Source organism: Elephas maximus, chromosome 3, assembly GCF_024166365.1.
Source record: "Elephas maximus indicus isolate mEleMax1 chromosome 3, mEleMax1 primary haplotype, whole genome shotgun sequence".
Lineage (NCBI taxonomy): Eukaryota > Metazoa > Chordata > Mammalia > Proboscidea > Elephantidae > Elephas > Elephas maximus.
Genome location: NC_064821.1, coordinates 96,347,523 through 96,367,541, shown reverse-complemented (window position 1 = coordinate 96,367,541; position 20,019 = coordinate 96,347,523). Strand labels below are relative to the sequence as shown.

The 20,019-nt window shown below is 51.1% G+C and overlaps 1 protein-coding gene across 1 annotated transcript in view; it reads right to left on the bottom strand.

Annotated features, from left to right (window-relative positions):
• The window catches only part of PODN (podocan), a 31,283-nt gene extending 13,246 nt beyond the window's left edge, over positions 1 to 18,037 (bottom strand). The window contains exons 1-4 of the mRNA XM_049879273.1: positions 11,676 to 18,037; positions 3,246 to 3,559; positions 1,849 to 1,942; positions 353 to 417 (exon numbers count right to left, since the gene is read on the bottom strand). Coding sequence (XP_049735230.1) covers positions 353 to 417; positions 1,849 to 1,942; positions 3,246 to 3,554 — 468 coding nt within the window. The 5' untranslated portion in view covers positions 3,555 to 3,559; positions 11,676 to 18,037. The remainder of the gene's footprint in view (positions 1 to 352; positions 418 to 1,848; positions 1,943 to 3,245; positions 3,560 to 11,675) is intronic.
• Between the last annotated feature and the right edge of the window lie 1,982 nt (positions 18,038 to 20,019).

Below are 20,019 nucleotides of genomic sequence, written 5' to 3'. Positions count from 1 at the left end.
CCTCTACTGCAGTGCCCCCCTCTTCGAGGCCGCTGGCTGAAACCCTATTATTCTTCATGGCCCTGCTCAATACCACTCCTCCAGGAAGCCCTCCAAGTGCTCCCTCCCCAGTGGAGACGAGCTCTCTCTCCCCTACACTCTTGTAGGCCTTGGCCTCTGTCTTCGTTAACTGACCACACTCTGCCCTGGTCAGGTGAGGGGTCTGTGTCTGTCCCCACACTGCCATGTCTGAGCAGCAATGGGGACCCAGTGGCCAGACCAGAAGAGATCCCAGTGAAAGTTCCCTGAACTCAGCTAAAGAGAATACCAGGGGTACAGGGTAGCACACCCTTGCCCTGCTTGGGTCCCTCACCTTGTTATTGGCCAGGTACAGGTAATTGAGGTTGGTCAGGTGCTCAAACGCCTCCTCCGGGAGCCCTTCAAAGGACAGGCATCGGTCAGAGCCCTGGATGAAGGAGACGCTACAGGGGAGCACACCGGCCAGCAGCTGCCCTCCCCCACACCCACACCCTTGCCAAGACTGGGGAGCACTCTCCCTGAGGCGGCTCTCCTCTGATGCCTTCCCAATCAGTCCCAGCGGGCCTCCCTGGCCCAGCCCAATTTTCTTTCCCCTTTCCCTCGTGGGCCCAAGCTCAGAGGCAGAGGCAGTGTTTGTTGAACAACTGCCTGACCCTCCACCCTGCTCAGGGGCTGGATCCTGGGAAGGTCATGGCACAGGGCAGGGAATCCAGCTAGACCCTTCCCTGCCAGGAAGAAGTGCTTCCCTCAGGGGGGTGGGGAGTTGGAACCCCACTTCACACCCAGCCCCACCTGCCAGTGGGGCTGGCCATGAGGCTCAGCTTCTGGCCCTGAGCCTCCCAGACACCTGGAACACCCCTGCCCCATCTGGCAGATGTGGGGTCAGAACCCAGCTGTGGCTGGGAGCTGGGCCAGGCTGGCCCTCCTCTAGCCTGGAGGCCGGCCTCTGACACTCAGTTCCTGGCTCCAAGACCCTCGGATGCTGGGCCTCACCCAAGTATCTAACAAGAGGGAACAGTTACATAAACTGTGCACGGAGCATCCTCTCCACAGAGTACCCTGCTGTCCTCTGTAAAATGAGAGCTATTGAGTTTTTAGCAACATGAAAAATGGCACTGAGGTTGCTGCTAAGTGAAACAAAGCAGGTTATCAAAACTAGAGCATGAATCCAGCTATGTATGTTAAACACAAAAGAAAAGAGACTGGATTGGACCGTAACAATGGTTGCACAGCTGGGTAAATTCACAAAATCAAATTGTACCTTTACATTGGGTATATTTTACGGGACAGTCTATAGTAATACCTCCATAAAGCGAATTTTTTTTTTTTAAATAGAAGAAAAAGAAGGGTACCAAAATGTCAATAGTGATTAACTCCAAGTGGCAGAATTATGAGTGGGTTTTTTTTTTTCTTTCCATTCTCTTTTTTCTATTTCCACATTTTCTATCATACCCATAATTATTTTTATTAGAAAAAATAAACTTTTAAAAAATTCAAGGACTCTGCAATTCTTTGATCCTAAAGGTCTTCCGTGAGTTGAAGATTCTATGACAAAGATCCTGGGATCTAAGCTTCTCTGAGGCCTTTCTCCTGACCTGACTCCCAGGTCTCAGGCCTAAGGGGAAGCAAAGGCAGAAACACCTAGGAGAGGCTTGTAGGCAGCCACAGGGAGCCCTTCGCCTGTGTGGAGCTCCCTCCCAGCCCAGCCCAGGCCTACTCTTTCCCACACCCAGGATCTGCAGGGCCAACCTCTGCCTGTGGGGACCCAGCTCCACCAGGCCCCCATGTTGTTTGGTGTCGCTGGTCCTAGGGCTCTGGGTGGCCCCTCACCTCGGGAAGTCAGGCGGTTGTTCTGGAGGTTCAGAGTCTCTAGCAGGTGCAGTCGAGAGAGCTCCTCGGGGTAGATCTTCTCCAGCTGGTTGTTCTGGGGAGGTGATGAGGCAGTATTAGCCTGAAGGGTGCTCAGAGCTCCTGCCCCCATAGACACCCACTCCCACCCTTAGGAGATAGGCCCTCTGCTGGCACCTCCCCTGGCATGCTCCCCATGGCTGACAGACCCTGGGTGCCAGTTCTTGGCACTAGGGGCACAGCAGTAACCACACAGACGTATGAGCCCCATCTCCAAGGCGCCCGCCCTTGGGTGCCCACAGGGGGCCCAAGCTTGGTATGCCCACCACTGATCCTGCCATCTCCCTTCCAGACCTGCTCCCTGCTATGCTGCTACTTGATGATCAGTGTCCCCAGCCCATCCGCCACGCCCAAGCCTGAAACCACTTTGGTTCCCTTTCTCAGCCCTGCTGCCTCCACTGCCTTTGGAAACCTTTATAAGCTGGGTCAGGCACTGCCTCCTCCAGAAACCTTCCTGGGTTGGATTAGGGTTGAATTAGGAGCCTGCTCACAACCCATTCTACCTCCTCTGGTCACTTCTGGGTTATTGCTGTTTGTGTCTCTGCTCCCTCTCAGGCTGTGAGCGCCTCAAGGGCAGGGTGTGTTTGAGTCCCCCCTACAACCCAGTACCTGGTGCAGCACCAAAAGTGTAGAGCAGGTACCCAGGAAATAGTTTATGAGTGAATGAACGAATGAACAGCAATAAATGCTGTCTTCAACTTGTCCCTTTCCCTCATTGGCTGCCCTGGACTTGGGTTTCCACTACTGCCAACCCAGATCCACCAATGCTGTGGTGCCAGGGAGGGCCACTGGGCCTGATTCTCCTCTGGAAATTGGTATAACTCTCCCCCAGGGCCGCTGGGCCCTACAACCACGGCTGCACCAGCTCCCACCATCCCAGTCTCACTTCTTCAGGGGTCAAAATCCTGCCCCCAGGCCTGTTCAGGTTCCCAGATCCCCAAGTTGGGAGCACACTGTCCTCTATGCCCCCACAGTACTCCAGCCAGGGTCTGCTTTGAGTTTATTTTCTCCACCCTGCCATGGGTCTCTGTTCAGAGGATCGGCTGCTGGGCGGGTCTGTGTCCTCCAGGTGAAACCAAGCAGATTGTACTATCATGTGCTCCAAGGTGGGAAATCAGGAGGGGAGTCACGTGGGTGGGGCCTGGACTCCCCATGCCTGCGGTGCCCAGCACCCTATATCAGGGGGTGGGGAGCCATGAGTGTTAGAGTCTGGGCAGGAAGGGAGCTGTGAGCACTGAGGGTGCTGGGAGAGCAGGAGACGTGAGTGTGGGGTTCTGGGATGCGAGCCCCCGGAAACCCTAACGCAGCGCGGGCCTCACCTGGAGGGACAGGTGGTTGGTGTGTTCGGGCAGGTCCCCTGGGAACTCCCGCAGGTCAATGCCGCCACAGTCCACGACACCCTCCTGGGAGCAGGCACAGTCCCGCGGGCAGTCGACCGTGGCCTGGCCAGGCCTTGGCTTCTCAGGACTCAGGACCAGCACCGGCCCCTCCGTGAACTCGTTCTCTTCAGGGCTCAGGCTGTGGGCGCTGGGTCGGCCCAACGCAGGGGCCCTCACTGCAAGCACCTGTCCCAGCTGCAGCTGCGGCGGCAGCAGCAGCAGGAGCAGCAGCACCCTGCTCCGGGCCATGGTGCCTGCAGGAGCGGCTGAGTCAGCCCCACTAGCAGGCACAGGAGGCACAGGGGCTGGGGCCCACAAAAGTCATCATGCAGCCCTCCCAGGCACAGCAAAGCACCCACTCTGGGCCCTGTTCTGGGCACCCAGCTGATCTACTGGCCGCCTGCCCTCTCCCCACCCTCATCAGGGCTGTCCTGGGGGCATGGGGTAAGGTGAGGCCTGCAAAACCTTCCCCAACCCAACCCTTGCCAGGCCAGACCCCAAGGAATCTGTACCCCCGTTTGTCAGAAGGGCAAGTTGAGGCTAGAAGAGCAGTCACTCGTAGGGCCTGGCCTGGCCAGGCAGTGCTGGGAGGCCCTTTCTCTTCTCCAACAGCCATGGTGGAGCCAGGAGTTGAGATGGGTACTGGGGGGCTCCCAGCATCAGCAGGGTTCATCCCAGCTCTTCAGTTTGCTATTCTTGATCTTCAGGACTTGGTCCCTGCCTCTTGTCCAACTCCTTACCCACTCATCCCCAGTCATAGAGGACTATTTAATAGTTCCTCCCTCCAGGCCTTTGCACATACTGTTCCTTCTGCCTCGAATGCTCTTCCCTTCTCTTGTGCAATTGGTGCTTTCTTGTGCTCCAAGAACCAACTCCAATGCTGCATCCCCTGGCAAGACTGAGATGGCTCAGGGCTCTCTGTTACTACGTTCCCAGAGGGCTTTGTATAAATTGCTCCCTTAGCATGCCTTAGGCCATGAATCCACAAATGTATCCTTCTCCCACACAGACCTGTGAGCAAGTCTCTGTGTCTGGGCCTAGGCCCAGTCCAAAGCCCGGCACAGAGAAGGTATCAACAAATGGAGCTGCTGCTGCTGGCGCCAGGACCTCCGGAGTCCCGTTTCTGATGTTTGCACCCTCAGCTGCCCTCCCCAGCACCTCATGTGCTCACACTATCACTGCCACCTACAGGACACCACTCCCCAGCATGTCCCCTGGTGGAGCAGGGAGGGGAAGGGAAGTGGTCTCAAGCCCATTGACGAAGATGCTCGGCTGCCAAGTCCCAGCAGCCCCATGACCTTCGCTTGGCTCAGGGCTGTCCCCGGAGTTCTCCTTACAGGGAATCACTCAGGAAACATCTCTGGGGAAACTCCCTGTGCTAAGTTGTGACAGGCAGTGGCTCAGGTACATTGACTCTAGAGTCTCACAGAGCTGAGTTCAAGCCCACTTTCATCACTTATAGGCTATGACCTCGCTGATCCTCAGAGGTACTGCAGACAATACGTCTACATTCACAGCGTCTGTGAGGAGTCAGCAGATAGCAGGTGCCAAGGAGTGGCACCTATTAGGTTAGTAAGGGCTGCCATCACTACTGCAGCAGTTATAGAAAGTAATGCATTCAGTTACAGCAGGTACAGGGGCAAGCGGCCCAGAGGCCTAGCCAGGGTACCCTCCGCCTCAGCCAGCCTCATTGGGGGTGATTTGCTGGTGTCATAGTCTGGTACCTCCTTGGACTTGCACAGGGTGGGGGGTGGCAAATGCCCTTTTCTAACCCCGCCTCACTAGGCCTCTGAAGTGACCAAGCCTCGGGGGCACCCACTCCTGAGCTGAGCAACTCAAGTATGTGGCTCAGGCTAAGCCTCCCTCCTTACCATCAGATGGGGACCACAACCTCTAGGGCGCTTAGAAGGACCTGCCAAGGTGCTGGACCTGTGAGAGTCTAGTGAACCGAAGTGTGAAGAAGACACCGACGTGTGGTTAAGAAAGCAGGCTATGGGGCCAGACAGCTGGGGTCACCATCTCAGCTCTGGCTCTTATCAGCTGTGTGACTTTGGGCAGGTTATGTAACCATCTAAGTCCCAGCTTCCTCACCTGTCAACGGGGATGACAATAGATCCATCCTCACGAGGAGACTGAGGAGTTGGTGGGATGGATGCATGTCCCCCGCAAAGTGCTCAACAGTGAGCGTTTAAGAAATGCTAGCTCTTCCTACCGTTAATTGCCGGATACATGGGAGCTGTTCCCATCCTGACCATCCTTTCCCCATTAATTGCCTGACCACGCCATTGCCCACTTCAGAATTTCCTGCTTCTTTCCTCACTTGCCTAGATCCTGCGTATGCTTTTCAGTCCAGTCCCAGTCCTGCCTCCTCCCCAAGATTTTGCAGAGACTCTATCCTCCTAAGAAGTCCCTGGATTAAGCATTGGGCTACTAACTGGAAGGATGGCAGTTCGAACCCACCCTCCTATGAATTTCTGCTGTCCTCTGGCTGCTGTGGTATTTTAAATGCTGCTTTATCTCGCTCATCGGCTCAGCCAACTCTCTGAGGCAAGGCCCCCTCTGTGCCCCACCTTGTGCTGGACATGAAGACACAGGTGAGGTGGATAAGGTCCCTGCTCTTGGTCTGGAGGGGGCAGCAGACACCACTACCAATAGCCACTGCCCACCCAGACTGGGTGAGCCCTGAGGCTCCCAGGAGTTGTAGAAGGGGTCCTGAGATGCATGAGGATCAGCGGGAAAAGCACAAGGAGAACAGGGGTGCAGTCTGGCTTGCTTGACCCTATAGGTTCACAAAGCTTAAGCAGACTCACGCCCCAGCCACTGACCTGGCAGATAACCAGGGAGCTCGGCACATACACAGCTCTGGGCTCCAGGGATCCATCGGCAGCAGCAAGTGACGCACGCTGCAGCCTGGCCCTATGCCCACCCAGCCACACCCCTCTGCCCCCACCCCTTGACCAGAATGGGCAGTAAAACTTTCAGCCACTGTGCTGGTCCTACCAGCACCAACCAGCCCCAGTCTGTGTCCCCTGGGAAGACTGTGGAATGGCCCAGGGCTCTCCATTTCTACGTTCCCACCAAAAAGAAAAAACAAACCAGTTGTCATTGAATTGACTCTGACTCTTGATGAGTCCACGTGTTACAGAATTGACCTGCATTCCATAGGGTTTTCAGTGGCTGATTTTTCAGAAGTAGATCACCAGGCCTTTCTTCTGAGGCATCTTTGAGTGGATTTGAACTGCCAACCTTTCGGTTAGTAGCCTAGCATGTAACTATTTGTGCCATCCTTGGTATCAACTGCTTTGTATTTGTGCCACCCAGGGCTTTGTTATAAATGACCCCCTAACATGGGTTGTGACTATGTGAACGTGTCTTTCTCCCATACATGTGGGACTGAGAGCAACTCTCTTGTGTCTGCACGTTTAACATGGGTTGTGACTATGTGAACGTGTCTTTCTCCCATACATGTGGGACTGAGAGCAACTCTCTTGTGTCTGCACGTTTAACATGGGTTGTGACTATGTGAACGTGTCTTTCTCCCATACATGTGGGACTGAGAGCAACTCTCTTGTGTCTGCACGTAGAACCAGGCACAGAGGTAGCAACAGGAAACAGAGCTGAGGCTGCCTCAGGGCCTCCCAAGTCCCTGGAGCCACCAGGATTAGAGCAGAGCAAGCCTCAGCCCCCTTCCTGCCCGCCTGACCCCACTGCAGCCCAGGGCTCTGGGAGGGGGAGTATGAGCCCAGGACCCAAATGCAATTAGGGCAGGAGGCCAGGGAGAAGGAGCCAGTGGAAAGGGCTCTGGTCCCCACGTGGCCTGTGCAGTCACTGGGCAGGCTCTTCTTCCTCCTATATCCTCAGTGTTGTAAAAATCTGTAAACTGGATCTATAAAAAAATCTAATATGTAGTAACATTATGAACCATATTGAAAATATTATCGTCACCATTTTACAGATCAGGGAGCTGAGGCCCAATGGGATCAGCCAATGTAGCACAGCTGTTAAGTGGCAAAGCTGAGCTCCCAGCCCAGGTCTTAGCCACAATGTTATGCTGCCCTTTCCTGGACCAAGCACGACTGGGCACTGCAGACCCAGACTAAAGCTCAGGCCTGGCTCCTGCCCTTAAGAAGCTCACAGCTACACTGTTCAAGATGGTAGCCATTCGCCACATGTGGCTGCTGAGCACTTGAAATGGGGCTAGTCCAAACTGAGGTGTGCTGTGTCAAATGGAATGTAGGAGGATTTCAAAGAGTACAAAAGAGAACGTATAATATCTCATTATTATAAATATGAATCATAGCTCATTAATTTTTATATTGATTACACGACAATATTTTGGATAACCAGTAACCACTTGCCATCAAGTTGACTCAAACTCATAGAGACCCCACGCGTATCAGAGTAAAACTGCTCCATAGGGTTTTCAGTGGTTGATTTTTCCAAAGAAGATCGCAAGGCCTCTGAGTGGACTCGAGCTTCCAACCTTCTGGTTAGCAGCCAAGCACATCAACTGTTTGTACCACCCAGGGACTCCAATATTTTGGATATATTGGATTAAATAAATTGTTAAAATTAACTTCATCTGCTTCATTTCAGTTCTTTTAATGTGGCTACTAGAAAATTTTACATTACGTATGTGCCTTACGTTTGTGGCCCACTATATTCCTACTGGACAGCACTGGTCTAGAGCACTGTGTGTAAACTGAGAGTTATAATCACAGTGTGATCAGAGGTGTGGTGGTGGGAAGCTTAGCAGCCACAGGAGCCCAGAGGAGGCTTAACTCTGCCTGTGGCCAGAGAAGGCTTCCGAGCAGAAGTAATACCTGTTCTAGCCATGAAGGATGAATCTCAGGCAAAAGGGAAAAGGTGAAACCAGGACGGGGACAGTGTGTGCAAAAGCTTGCTAAAGTGTCTGGTGAGGAGTGGAGACCGGGACTGAAGGCACTGAGCAGTGGCCACAAGACTAGACTAGGAAGGGGCTTGAAGGCCGTTGAAGGGCTGGAGCGTGACATAGTCAGGTTTATGCTATGTGGCGGCTGGACCAGTGGGCAGCACTCAGAGGCTCTGCAATGGCGCAGGCTAGAGATGATGAGCCTAGCCTGGGCAGAGAGGAAGGTGCTGGCAGCAGAGGGGGAACTGGATTCAGGGGAGAGGCAGAAAGTACAGAGCTCAGAGAGTGGTGGCCCCAGAGCCACCTCCTCCTCCCCCCAGCTTGGCCAGCCACCCTCAGGACCTTGTCATCCTGGGCAGCTCTAGCTCCACCACCTGGCTGGCTACGTGACTTTGGTTACATCGCTGATCCATCTGAGCCTCACTTTAACCACCTGTTCTCCTAAGAATGTTGCATAAGATAAGCCTTCTGTGTGCTCAGTCATGTGGGAGGTATGCAGGGACAGGGGACAGAGGACAGAGCAGGTCCCTGGTCTCTGGGAGCTTCAAGCCGCCCTGGCAAGGAACGGCTCAAACCTTTGGGACAGCAAGTGCTGGGCGAGAGGGGCAGCTTAGCCTGCACATGGGGAGCTTTAGAGAGGGAAGGACATGGGTTCCAACCCTGACTGCTGTGTGAGCCTGGATGAGTCACTTCACTGCTCTGAGCCCCAGTGTCCTACTCTAGGAAATGGAGATGTGAGCTACCTCATGAGAATTAAATAAAATGATGTTGATGACTTGCCCAGCCCAATTCTGGCACCAAGCAAGTGCAACATACACGGGGTTACAGTTACTGAGGAAGTAGAGAGGACCTGCTGCTTCTCCCCCAGGGAACCAAACTTTAGGCCTAGAAGGGCTTGAGTGGGGTATTAAGGCAGCCCTGGTGGAGCAAAGGTTAAGTGTTTGGCTGCTAATCAAAAGGTGGGCAATTCAAATCCACCAGCAGTTCCTTGGAAACCCTAGGGGGCAGTTCTACTCTATTCTATAGGGTCGCTATTAGTCGGAATTGACTCAATAGCAACATGTTTGTTTTTTGGTTTTTAGAAGAGGAAGAAAGGGGAAGGGAAACCAGATCAGGAGGCAGATAGCCCCCAGCATCACCTTCGTCCTCCATACACTGCAAAACCCGTTGCCATCAAGTCGAATTCCGATTCATAGCAAGCCTATAGGACAGAGTAGAGCTGCCCCACAGGGTTTCCAAAGCTGTAATCTTCACAGAAGCAGACCGACACATTTTTCTCCTAAAGAGCCACTGGTGGGTTTGAACCACCAACATTTCAGTTAGCAGCCGAGTGCTTAACCACTGTGCCACCAGGGCTCCCCATACATTGCAAAGGGATGGACAAATTCAGCAAAAATTTGCTGATCACCTGATCTGTGCTGGGCTCCAAACAGCTGCATCTTACCAACTCTAACAGAAATTTCAAAACTAAGAGTTAGTCTTCCTACTTCACAAATGAGGAAACTCAAGCACAAAAGGGCTCCCACTGCTGCCCATCCCAGCAAACTCCTATTCCTCTTCAAGGCCCTGCTTAAACGCCCCTGCTCCAGGAAGCCTTTCCTGGCCCCTTGGCTGGCTTAGGGGTTCCTTGGTGCTTCCACAGCCCCAGCAACAAAGGCTCAGCTGAGGCTTTCCTGACTCCTCGGGCATGGAGTGGGTGCTCAGTAAACATTTGCCGAATGAATGAATGGGGAAAGGCCGAGTTGGAAATGATCTGCAACGTCTCCTGGTCTCATTCCCTCCGTTTACAGACTAGTATGTTGAAGTCAAGGGCAGGACGAGCATTCACAGCTTCTGACTTCTCCCCAGAGTCTTGAAGACTGAGTAGGAGTTGTCCAAGTAGACAAAGGGGAGGAAAGGCATTTCAAGCAGAGGGAACAGCATGAAAAAAAGCATAATAGCAGGGGTGCTGGTGGGTGATATGTTAAGGGAAGAGCAGACAGTTGGGGGGGCATGGAGGCTGAGACTGAAGGACCAAGTCACCAGTGGCATCGGCCACTCTATTAAGGTGTTGATGACAGGGAGCCGTCGGGGTTCCAAAAAGGTCCTGGTCAGAGCTGTTCCAGGCCTAAAGATGCCACCATTAGTAGACAGAAGGGATAAAGCATGCTCCTAGGAGCTCATGAAAACGGTCAGGTGACTCTAACACTGTGTACTAAGACTGGGCCAAGGGCTCAGTCACTGCTCTGTCAGGGGTCAGTCCACAGGCTTTTCTGAGTAACCTACATCTGTGTGGTAGGAGCCAGGTGTCTGGCTGGCCCCTCCTACTTCCCTATGGTCTTCCTAGTGCAGAAGGTTTCTGTACAAAGGAGGAGTTGGGAACATGACCGCCCAGGGGCTCTCCTCATTCACACAACGGGTGCCTCTTGAAAACTGTGACATCTATAGCCAGGGCAGACCACAGCTTCCGCTTCCCAGATGCCCAGGTTGTGCGGTCCCGGATAGGCCAGTAATTCACTCCAAGGGTTGGGAGCGCATCCCTCTGCAGACAGGGGCCTTCCGCGCCCCTCGCACCCAGGCCAGGGCTCTCGCCCCTTGCAGCCGCCCCTGCTCCTCTCCCGAAGTTCCTGCTGCCGCTGCCTTCCAGCCCCAGCCCCAGGCCCGGAGGCTGCCAGGAGCTCGCTGCTACCGCCGCCTCCTCTTCCACCTGACGGCGTCTCAGGTATTCCGACGCCACGATCTCGTCCCCGCCCCCAGGCCACGATAGTGGTTAGGGGACCTGGAATCTGGGGCTGTCGCTGCAAGAACGGGAGGGCGCCGGTTTCGCTCCGTGACCCTTCGTACCATTGTTTTGGCAGGCCGTCCGGGAGACAGCCGCGTAGACAGACAGACGGATACGCCAGGCCGCCAGCTGTGAGCTTCAGCTCGGGAGTGCGCGAAGCTGGGCTGGGGCTGCGCAGCGTTCCGGGGAGCCACGGCGGGAGTGGGTCCCGGCGGCGGACACGCGGGCACCGCTTCACCTGTCCGCGCGCCCTGGGGGCAGATCTCTGCCCCTCTGAGGGTTTCAGTTTCTCTAAGAGGTCTAACGCTAGACTCAGTGGGACCCCTGACGAGTTGACGTGGAAAGACACGCGGATACTTTGCGCCAGGGCTCTAAATACAGGGGTCCACGCCCCTCCCCAGTTCCACCTGCCCCCCACATTCCCTCTCGCCCCGCCCGCGTCTTTCCACTCCCCCCCTCCCCATCCGCCCTCAGATTCTTTCCAGATGTGCGCAGCGGGAGGCGCCCGGGGGCTGGGATCAGCCTCTAGCCAGAGACGCGAAAAGGCCCCTACCCGGGCCGCGGTCGTGCAGGGGTCGCACTTCGAGGGGCAGTGCCCTCGGTGCAGGGGTCCGAGGTGGGGAGCGAGAGGCGGGGACTCCGCCCCAGGCAGCTGCTGGGCCGTCGGGATAGAGCTCGACCCGGCCCCCGGCCCACCCCGGCCGCCCGCGCCCTGTACCTGCTGCGCCCTCGCGCTGCGCCGCGCCCCGCCGGCCGAACGCGCTCTCCCGAGTCTCGGCTGCGCTCCGCGGACGCGGGCTCCTTCCATTCAAGTCGAGCCTTGCGCTCCGCGACGCAAGTTTTGTTGTGGGTTTTCTCCTCCCCGCCTCTCCCCCGCCCCCGCCCCCCCGCGTGTATCTGCTGGACGCCGGCCTCCTCCGGACACAGGCGTAGGGTCCCCACAGGCGCGGGGACGGGGGAGGCAGCCCGCTCTCCGCGCTGGACTTGGCGGGGCCCACTGCCCTGGGAGGCCGAGCCTCCGCACCGACCCCTCTCCTGGAGGGACCCGCCGCACCACGCCTTCCCCTCTAGGAAATTGGAAGGCGGGGTGTCTAGCCCGCAACGCTTCCTAGTTCCCAAGCTTCGGCAGCGGAACCGGACCCCATTTAGACCCCAGCACCTGAAAAGAGGGCCGGGGCGAGGGACCCTTCGACCCAGTGCCGCTGAGCTCAGTTTCCTCCTCATGACAGGATTTTGCGACCGCTTCAGCCACGAGTACCCTTCCGTTCACTCTCCCACCCTGGGGTCCCGGGCTGTGGCTAAGGGGATCGCCTCCCAAGACCCTGCTGGGGCCCTTCCAGGAAAAGTTCTCCCCGCCCCCAACGTGGCCCTGCGGCCACGGCCTGGTGAGCCTCGAAGGACGGTAAATCGGGCCGGGAGTTGGGTGCATGCGGATCCCAGTCGCAGGGAGACAAGGGGGGTGAGCTGTGAGACCTCACGACACCATATTGCTCCCAGGAGCTGAAAACCTTTCCAACTAAACGAGCGTTAACTGCTAGCAGCTGAAGCAACACTGCTTGACGCCAGGGGCTTGCCAATGTGGGGCGGAGGGGCTGGGTTTAGGTGGTATTTGACACCTCCACTGCATAGCAAGCCTCTCCCCCCATACCTGCTACCTTACCTGACTGCCCTCCTGATGGAGCGAAACAGAAATAAATCGAACATAGGCACACTTGTCCAACCTAAATTGCTAGGGCTCTGGATGAGTGGCTGAGGTAAAGTCGGCCCCAGACTTTTCACTGCCTACCACTTTGCATACTGATTGTACCACACACGTTGCTCTGTAATATTCATGCTCCTGCAAGGCAGGAACTGGTGCTGCCCCATTTTTACAGGTAAGAAGGCAGTCTCAGAAAGGATAAGCAATTGACCCATTATTGGCAAAGCTGGGGTTTTGGACCCATACTTACTCTCTCTGCAGCCCAAATTCTTTCTATGACAGAAAGAAGTAGGTAACTGAGCAGGCAAGTGCTGAGGCTGGATTTGAACCCTGGACTGTGTTTCCATTACACCAATAACTCAAGAACTTAGCAATAATAACAACCCAAAAAACCCAGTGTCGTCGAATCGATTCCGACTCATAGTGACCCTAGAACAGAGTAGAACCACCCCATAGAGTTCCCAAGGAGCGCCTGGCAGATTCGAACCGCCAGCCCTTTGGTTAGCAGACATAGCACTTAACCACTATGCCACCAGGGTTTTCTAGCAAGAATGGGAAGGGGAAATATTTTGCCTTCTTTGGCCTCAAATTCCAGTTCCCTCTGAGCTCAAACTTACGAGAGCTGGTATGATTCACAGGATTGGACAGGGGCCAACACAGAGAAGCATCTCATCTTCTCCTGAAGATTGAGCCTACATAAAATTGGAGCTAAAAGAACAGGATTCTACTGGCTTGGATATCCCTGAACTAAAGAAAATCTTCTAGAAGGATGATGGGAACCAGCACATACTAAGTGCCTACTAAGTGCCAGGCACCATGCTAAATCCTTAAATATGTATCTTAATTATCCCAACCCTGTGAGGAAGCTATTCTGTTAGCTATAGCGGATAACTGCTGGGGCTGGGGTCTTCTAGGGGCCAGCCACAGAGCACACTCCCTCGCTTTGTGGAATGCCAAACCAATGCCCACACGTGCTATGTGGGGCTGTTGAGTGCTACAGACACAAGCTGCAATCACTTGTCTGAGGTATAAACTGGCAGAATCACCTTGAGTGTCTCTGGTGGGAGATATGGAGGCAATCCTGGTGGCTGTTGTGTGCCATCAAGTCGGTTCTGACTCAGTGACGCTATATGAAAAGTAGAACTGCCTCATAGGGTTTCCTAGACTGCAGTCTTTACGGGTGCAGATCCCCAGGTCTTTTCTCCCTTGGAGGGGCTGGTGGGTTTGAACCACCAGCCTTCTGGTTAGCAGTTAAACACTTAACCATTGTGCCACCAGGGCTCCGGTGGTACCTCTAGAAGCAAGCAAATCCTCTTTCTGAAGGGCTGTACAGACAGCAGTGGGTTTGAAATTTAGGCTTCCCCAATCTATTTGTGCTGCTTCAACTCCTTCATGCTGTGTGCCTCCATCTCAGTTCCTGTCTGATATTAATGTAAAATCAAACAAACAAACAAAAACCATGGAGGCAATACGGCACGGTGTCAAGTACAAGCTTTGGGCTTAGACCTGGGTTAAAATTCCAGCTCAGGTTCAAGTGAAGGTAAAAGTAGTGGCTACGCCTTAAACAATGCTTGAGTTAGAGGAGAAAATGCACATACAGGACGCTGCACAGTGCCTGGTACCTGGTATGTGCTCAATAGGTGGCAGCTGGTATTACTGCAAAACCATCACGGAGACTTGCCCTAAACATTCAGGAAACATGATGACAATAGAAATGACAAGTGACAAGAATTAAAGAGAAACCTCTGTGCTGCCCAGGGCAAGTGCCTTCTACATCAAAACAACAAGAAAACTCCAAAGAAGGAAGGAATGAAGACATATATACTGGCCCGAGAGAGCCAGGAATGAAAGGTAAGAAGGCTCTCAAGGGGGCTTGTTGATGAGATGGGGGGATAAAGAATGAGCTGTTGTTATATGTCATCATCAGAGAAGAACATCATCCCTCTTACCTTCAGCTAAAGGCTCAAGACCTTTTCTGACATCTGAATAGTATGAATCTTAAGTAAGGTTCTGCCTGTTACTTAGTAGCAGAGTCCCAAATATTGAACTATGGCAGCAGCCTGACATTCTGGGCATTATTAAGGAATCAAATCACATGATGTTGTTTTGTGTCTAGGGACTCCATCTGAAGGATTCTCACTGAAACAAGACTCATCGAGGAATAAACAGGGTATGATGGACATCACAGGTCCAGTCTTCTGGACTCCTATAACATCTCACACAAACTTTATTAGACTTTTCTTGTTGCATTACTATTTTTTTCATCTCTTTGAACTCTCCAGGCCAAGAACCTCGCCTCATGTTCTGTAAAGTCCCTTTTTAGCTCTAAAATACCAACACTGTAGTTGTTAGAATGGACCCCCCCACCCAAAGATGTCTCCGCCTTACTCCCTAGAACCTGTGAATATATTACATTACAGGACAAAAGGAACTTTGCAGATGTAATTAAGATTACAGACCTTAAAACAGGGAGATTATCCTGGTTTATCTGGATGGGCCTAATCTAATCATATGAGCCCTTAAAAGCAGAGAACTTTCTCTGGGTGGAGGCAGGAGAGATGAGGCAGAACGGAACGTCAGAGAGATCTGACCTCTGACAAAGGAGAAAGGACTCAGCTTGCTTAGAAGATGAAGAGGGCCATGAGGCAGAGAGTGCTCCGAGAAGCTGAGAATGCCACCAGGTTGCCAGCAAGAACCGGGGACTTCAATTCTACAGTAGCATGGAACTGAATTCTCCCAACATCCTGAATGAGCCTGGAAGCAGATTCTCCTCCAGAGCCTCAGAGAAGAGCTCAGGCCAGCCAACACCTTGATTTCAGCCTTGGGAGGCCCAAAACAGAGAAGCCAGCTGAGCCCACCTAGACTCCTGACCTACAGAACTGTGAGATAATAAATTTGTGTTGTGTTGTGCAACTGAGCATGTGGTAATTTATTATGCAGTGTAGGAAATCAGCACATATGTTAATAACTAAAACCAGTACAGCACTTTCCCATAAAATTATATCGCTTAATCTTCACAACAAGCATAATAGTATTATTGCCCCCTAGTTTTAGGAGACTGATGCTCAGAGAGGTCCAGTAACTTGCCCAGGTGACCCAGCAAGTGAGTGCTTGAGCCAGAACTCAAATTCAGGTCCTCAGGTTCCAACTCCAGTGAGCTTTCTGATTGCTGCCCTGCAGCTGCCATTCTGTGGTCTGAGGATACTACTACTATATCTACGCTGAATAAATAAGGGGCTTAAAAAAAGACAGACTCAGGCTGCTTTCACTCTATGAAAGCCTGAATGCTTTTAAATACACTCATTTCTTTCTGTTTCTTTCAAAGGTATGTGGTATATCATGGAACAAGCCGGGAATTAAAAAGTGAATCAAGTATTAAGTCTTCTTCTCTGGGGCTTTAAAAAAAAAAGTTTTTGATAAATGGCAAAAGGAGAAGTCCTCAGAAGACTGGCTGTCAATGACATACACATATTTTTGAGGAACACAATTCAATCCATAACACCTCCCTTCATATGAGAATCTTTCAGGTGCTATCTCCCTCAATGAGATGCCCTCTGGGCTTAGGAACATCTCTGCAGTGGGAGCTTTCAGCCCGCTCATGACCAAGTCAGGGTGTCTCAGACAGCATCTTCACTGGTTTTAGTCTGAAATTTCCCTTTCTACATTTTTTCTCATTACTGCTAGTAACTGAGCAAAATAATTCCTCTCCCTCTTTGGTCTTTCCATCTCTTAAATATTTGTGAACTGATATCACACCCGGCCCTGGGGTATCATTTTGCCAAGCCAGAGGCTTCTTGTGGCCTGCCTAAGTCAACCTTTCTCTCATATTGCTGCATCTTCCTGTATGGACCTCTTTGCTGTTTATTTCTGTTCTAATGAAATGTCTAATCTTGAACAGAGAGTATTCTGCACACTACAGAAGGTGCCAGATTCTGAAAGGGGAACTCTGAATAATACAATAACTTGCAAAAGAAAAACAACACTATCACTGTTTGGTAATTGGTTAGAAAACTGTGTAGCATTTACCATTTCTCTGCCTGCAGTTTAAGTAAGCAGCAGACTACAATGAATTCCCACCCCATTTTACATAAAAGTTTATGGCTACAAGTTCAGGAACTAAAAGATCAAACGCTAACTATACAGATCTGAAAATAGCAATGTGACTATTTACAAAGCATTTAAATGACTATGAGTAGAGTGGATAGATCAGCTGGAGCTGGTATCACTTTTTTGCAATCGATTTTGGATTTGATATTTTTTTTTCCTCCAAGAAGGTTGGCTGAAATTCTTTACTAGATTAAACTTCTTACCAAACAGAATCAGACTCTACATTTCTTAAGGGCCAGAATTCTGGCCCAATATTCTCTTTTCTTACCAAGAACTAAAAAGCTGTTTGTTTGCAGCAGGCTCCAGATAGATACATTGCTGGGCCTTTCCGGTGGATTTTGTAACTCTGGATTGAGAAAAACTCTACAATTTGGCCAGACGTGGCTGTGGTTCCTGATAACGTATAAATCTTTCAGACCCCTCATTGGCTGTTTACGACTAAACTCAAAATCCCTAATTCCTATCAGTGTGGCCTCTAAATAAACTCAATCCCAGAGTAATTCCTCCAGAGGTACAATCTGTCTGAATACCTTTTTTTCTAGTCAGTAATGTCAAGCAACTTCTTTGTGTTCAAAAAGCAATCATGCCATGCACAGCTAGGACTGCAATCTTTGGCTGAAACATAAACCTTCTGGAAAGTCAAGTGAAATAATTCTATATCCACTCACTCAGTTGGAGAGACTTTAAATTTTAGTGGTGCTTGAGGAAACTGAAGGGATGTCTACAGTCAATAAAACAGGCAAAATGTCCTCAATTCTGAAGTCAGCTGATTATGTGAACTCAAAGGACGGTCACAAGGTCTTCCAATGAATACTTTTCTCCATGTTAAAACAATTCTTCAGATAACAGGAGGCACCATCTATTAAATACCTACTACGTGCTCAACATTTTACAACTAAAATTGCTAATCCTCACAACCAGCAAGTTAAATATTACTATCCCCCCTTTTTACAGAGGGGAAAACAGGCTCAGAGTCCTTATTTATTATTAGCTCAAAGTCCCAAAGCTGTTTATATGCCAGAGCTAGGACCAAAATCCAGTTCTGATGGGCCCCAAAGTCTTCCCACTATATCAACCAAAAAAAAAAAAAAAAACCCAGTGCCGTCGAGTCGATTCCAACTCATAGCGACCCTACAGGACAGAGCAGAAGTGCCCCGTAGAGTTTCCAAGGAGTGCTTGGCAGATTTGAACTGCTGACCCTTTGGTTAGCTTCCTCTGTTTCCTCTATGTATTAGAAAAAAGAAACTATATCCTGCGATTAACAGCTTTATCTTCTGAAGCTCTGGTTTCAGAAAATAACACATTTAGAGCAGCCTGAGATCCCACTATATCAGGCTGCTCTAAACGTGTTATTTTCTGAAACCAGAGCTTCAGAAGATAAAGCTGTTAACCGTAGGATTTAGTTTCTTTTTTTCTAATACATAGAGGAAACAAAGTTTGTATGTATATATCAGAACCTCTTACAAGTTAAAAAGAATTTCAAAAATAATCGTTGAACCCTTATTCATTCCAGAAACATTCACTGAGGCTTACTCTAGCAGCCGCGGAACTAGTACTGGGGACACGGAGACAAAGAATAAAGTTTCTACCCTCAAGATGTTCTAATGCGAGTGATTATCACAAACAGAAGTTAACAGTAGAGGAAGAAAGTAAAGGCTGCTAACGCCTCAACGGCTCGCCCTAACTTAGTTTCTGAAGTCCCTGGGTGGTGCCAACGGTTAAGTGCTTGACTACTTCCTGAAAGGTTGGTGGTTCAAACCCACCCAGAGATGCCTCAGCAGAAAGGCCTGGTGATCTGCTTTCGGAAGGCCACAAGCTTGAAGACCCAGTGGAGTGCAGTTCTGCTCTGAGTCCACTCACCAACGACTGGACCGGTACCTGAGACAGGACCCGACCTAGTCTTGCTCTGAGGTTCTTCTGGACACACCTGCGTGACTCCTCCCTAGGCCCCACCTTCACACTCTGACTTCCTAATCCCGCCTCCACCCCCTGCCATTATTGTTCCTCTATAGTCAACAGGGATTCTAGACATCTGAGAGTCTGGGTACAGCAAAAAGACTAACGCACACAGAACCCACAAGGCCACTTTGCTTTTTAAAAAAACAGGTCATAAAACCACAAATAAACTGACTTTTCTTACTACCTCAGGCTGCTTCCGTCTGAAGTTGAACAACTGCTCTGAGAAGCGGTGAATATTTTCAAAGATCAGGGTAAGTCAGGTTAAGGGAGGCTTTTTAACGTTCTCTTGCATCATCTGGGTAACAGAAAGTCAGTATAATAAAGAACGCAACCGTGCCTAGGCTTCCATCTTCAGCAATGCCCCCTGTCATCTGGGTAACAGAAAGTCAGTATAATAGAGAACGCAACCGTGCCTAGGCTTCCATCTTCAGCAATGCCCCCTGTGAATATAAAATTGTTATTCAGTTTATCTCATTCATTTAACAATAGGACACCAAGACCCTGTGCTGCAGATACCAACATGGACGTATGAGACGCAGTTCCTGCCTGAACAGTGTGGCACAAACAGAAACAAATTACTAGGAAGGAATGATTAGCTCTGTTGGTGGCAAACGGGGACAGCTTTCCGAAGTAGACAAACAGGAATTTGCCAAGTGGATAAGGTGTGTGTTGGGGGGGTGTCAGGGGGCACAGAAAACAGAAGGTGCAAGATGACCTAATTCAGAATGAAAAGTATTAGCCAATGTGCTTGCTCTGTATTAATTACTTGGAAACTGACCGTATTTCCCATCACTACCAAATGGAGTGCTCCAGCTCTTATTATTTGTAGAAATTTATGAAATCAACTCCAGTCTAGCTTTTATCCCCACTTCTCCAGTGAAACTGATTTTGTAGTGGCCACCAGTGACTTCCATGTTGCCAAATGTAATACACTAGAAACTCTTCTGACACCATTCTACTTGACCTCTCAGCAGCATTTGGCACAGTTGACCACTCCCACTGTTTAGCAGCACCCTCTTCTCTTGAATTTTCCTTCCATGTCTCTGGCCCCTTCTTCTCCACCCCCGTTTGTGGATCTCTACCTGAAGTTCCTCAAAGTTTACTCCTGGCTCCCCATTCTCCCCAGGTGATCTCATCCATTCCTACAACTTTTATTAAAGATAAGCTCATCTTCTACATTTAACGGCCTCCTCAATATCTACATTTGGAAATCTCTCACGCATCTCGAACTTAAGTTCAAAAATAGAACTTATTGCAACCACTCCCTGAAACCTGCTCCCCTCTAGTCATTCCAGTC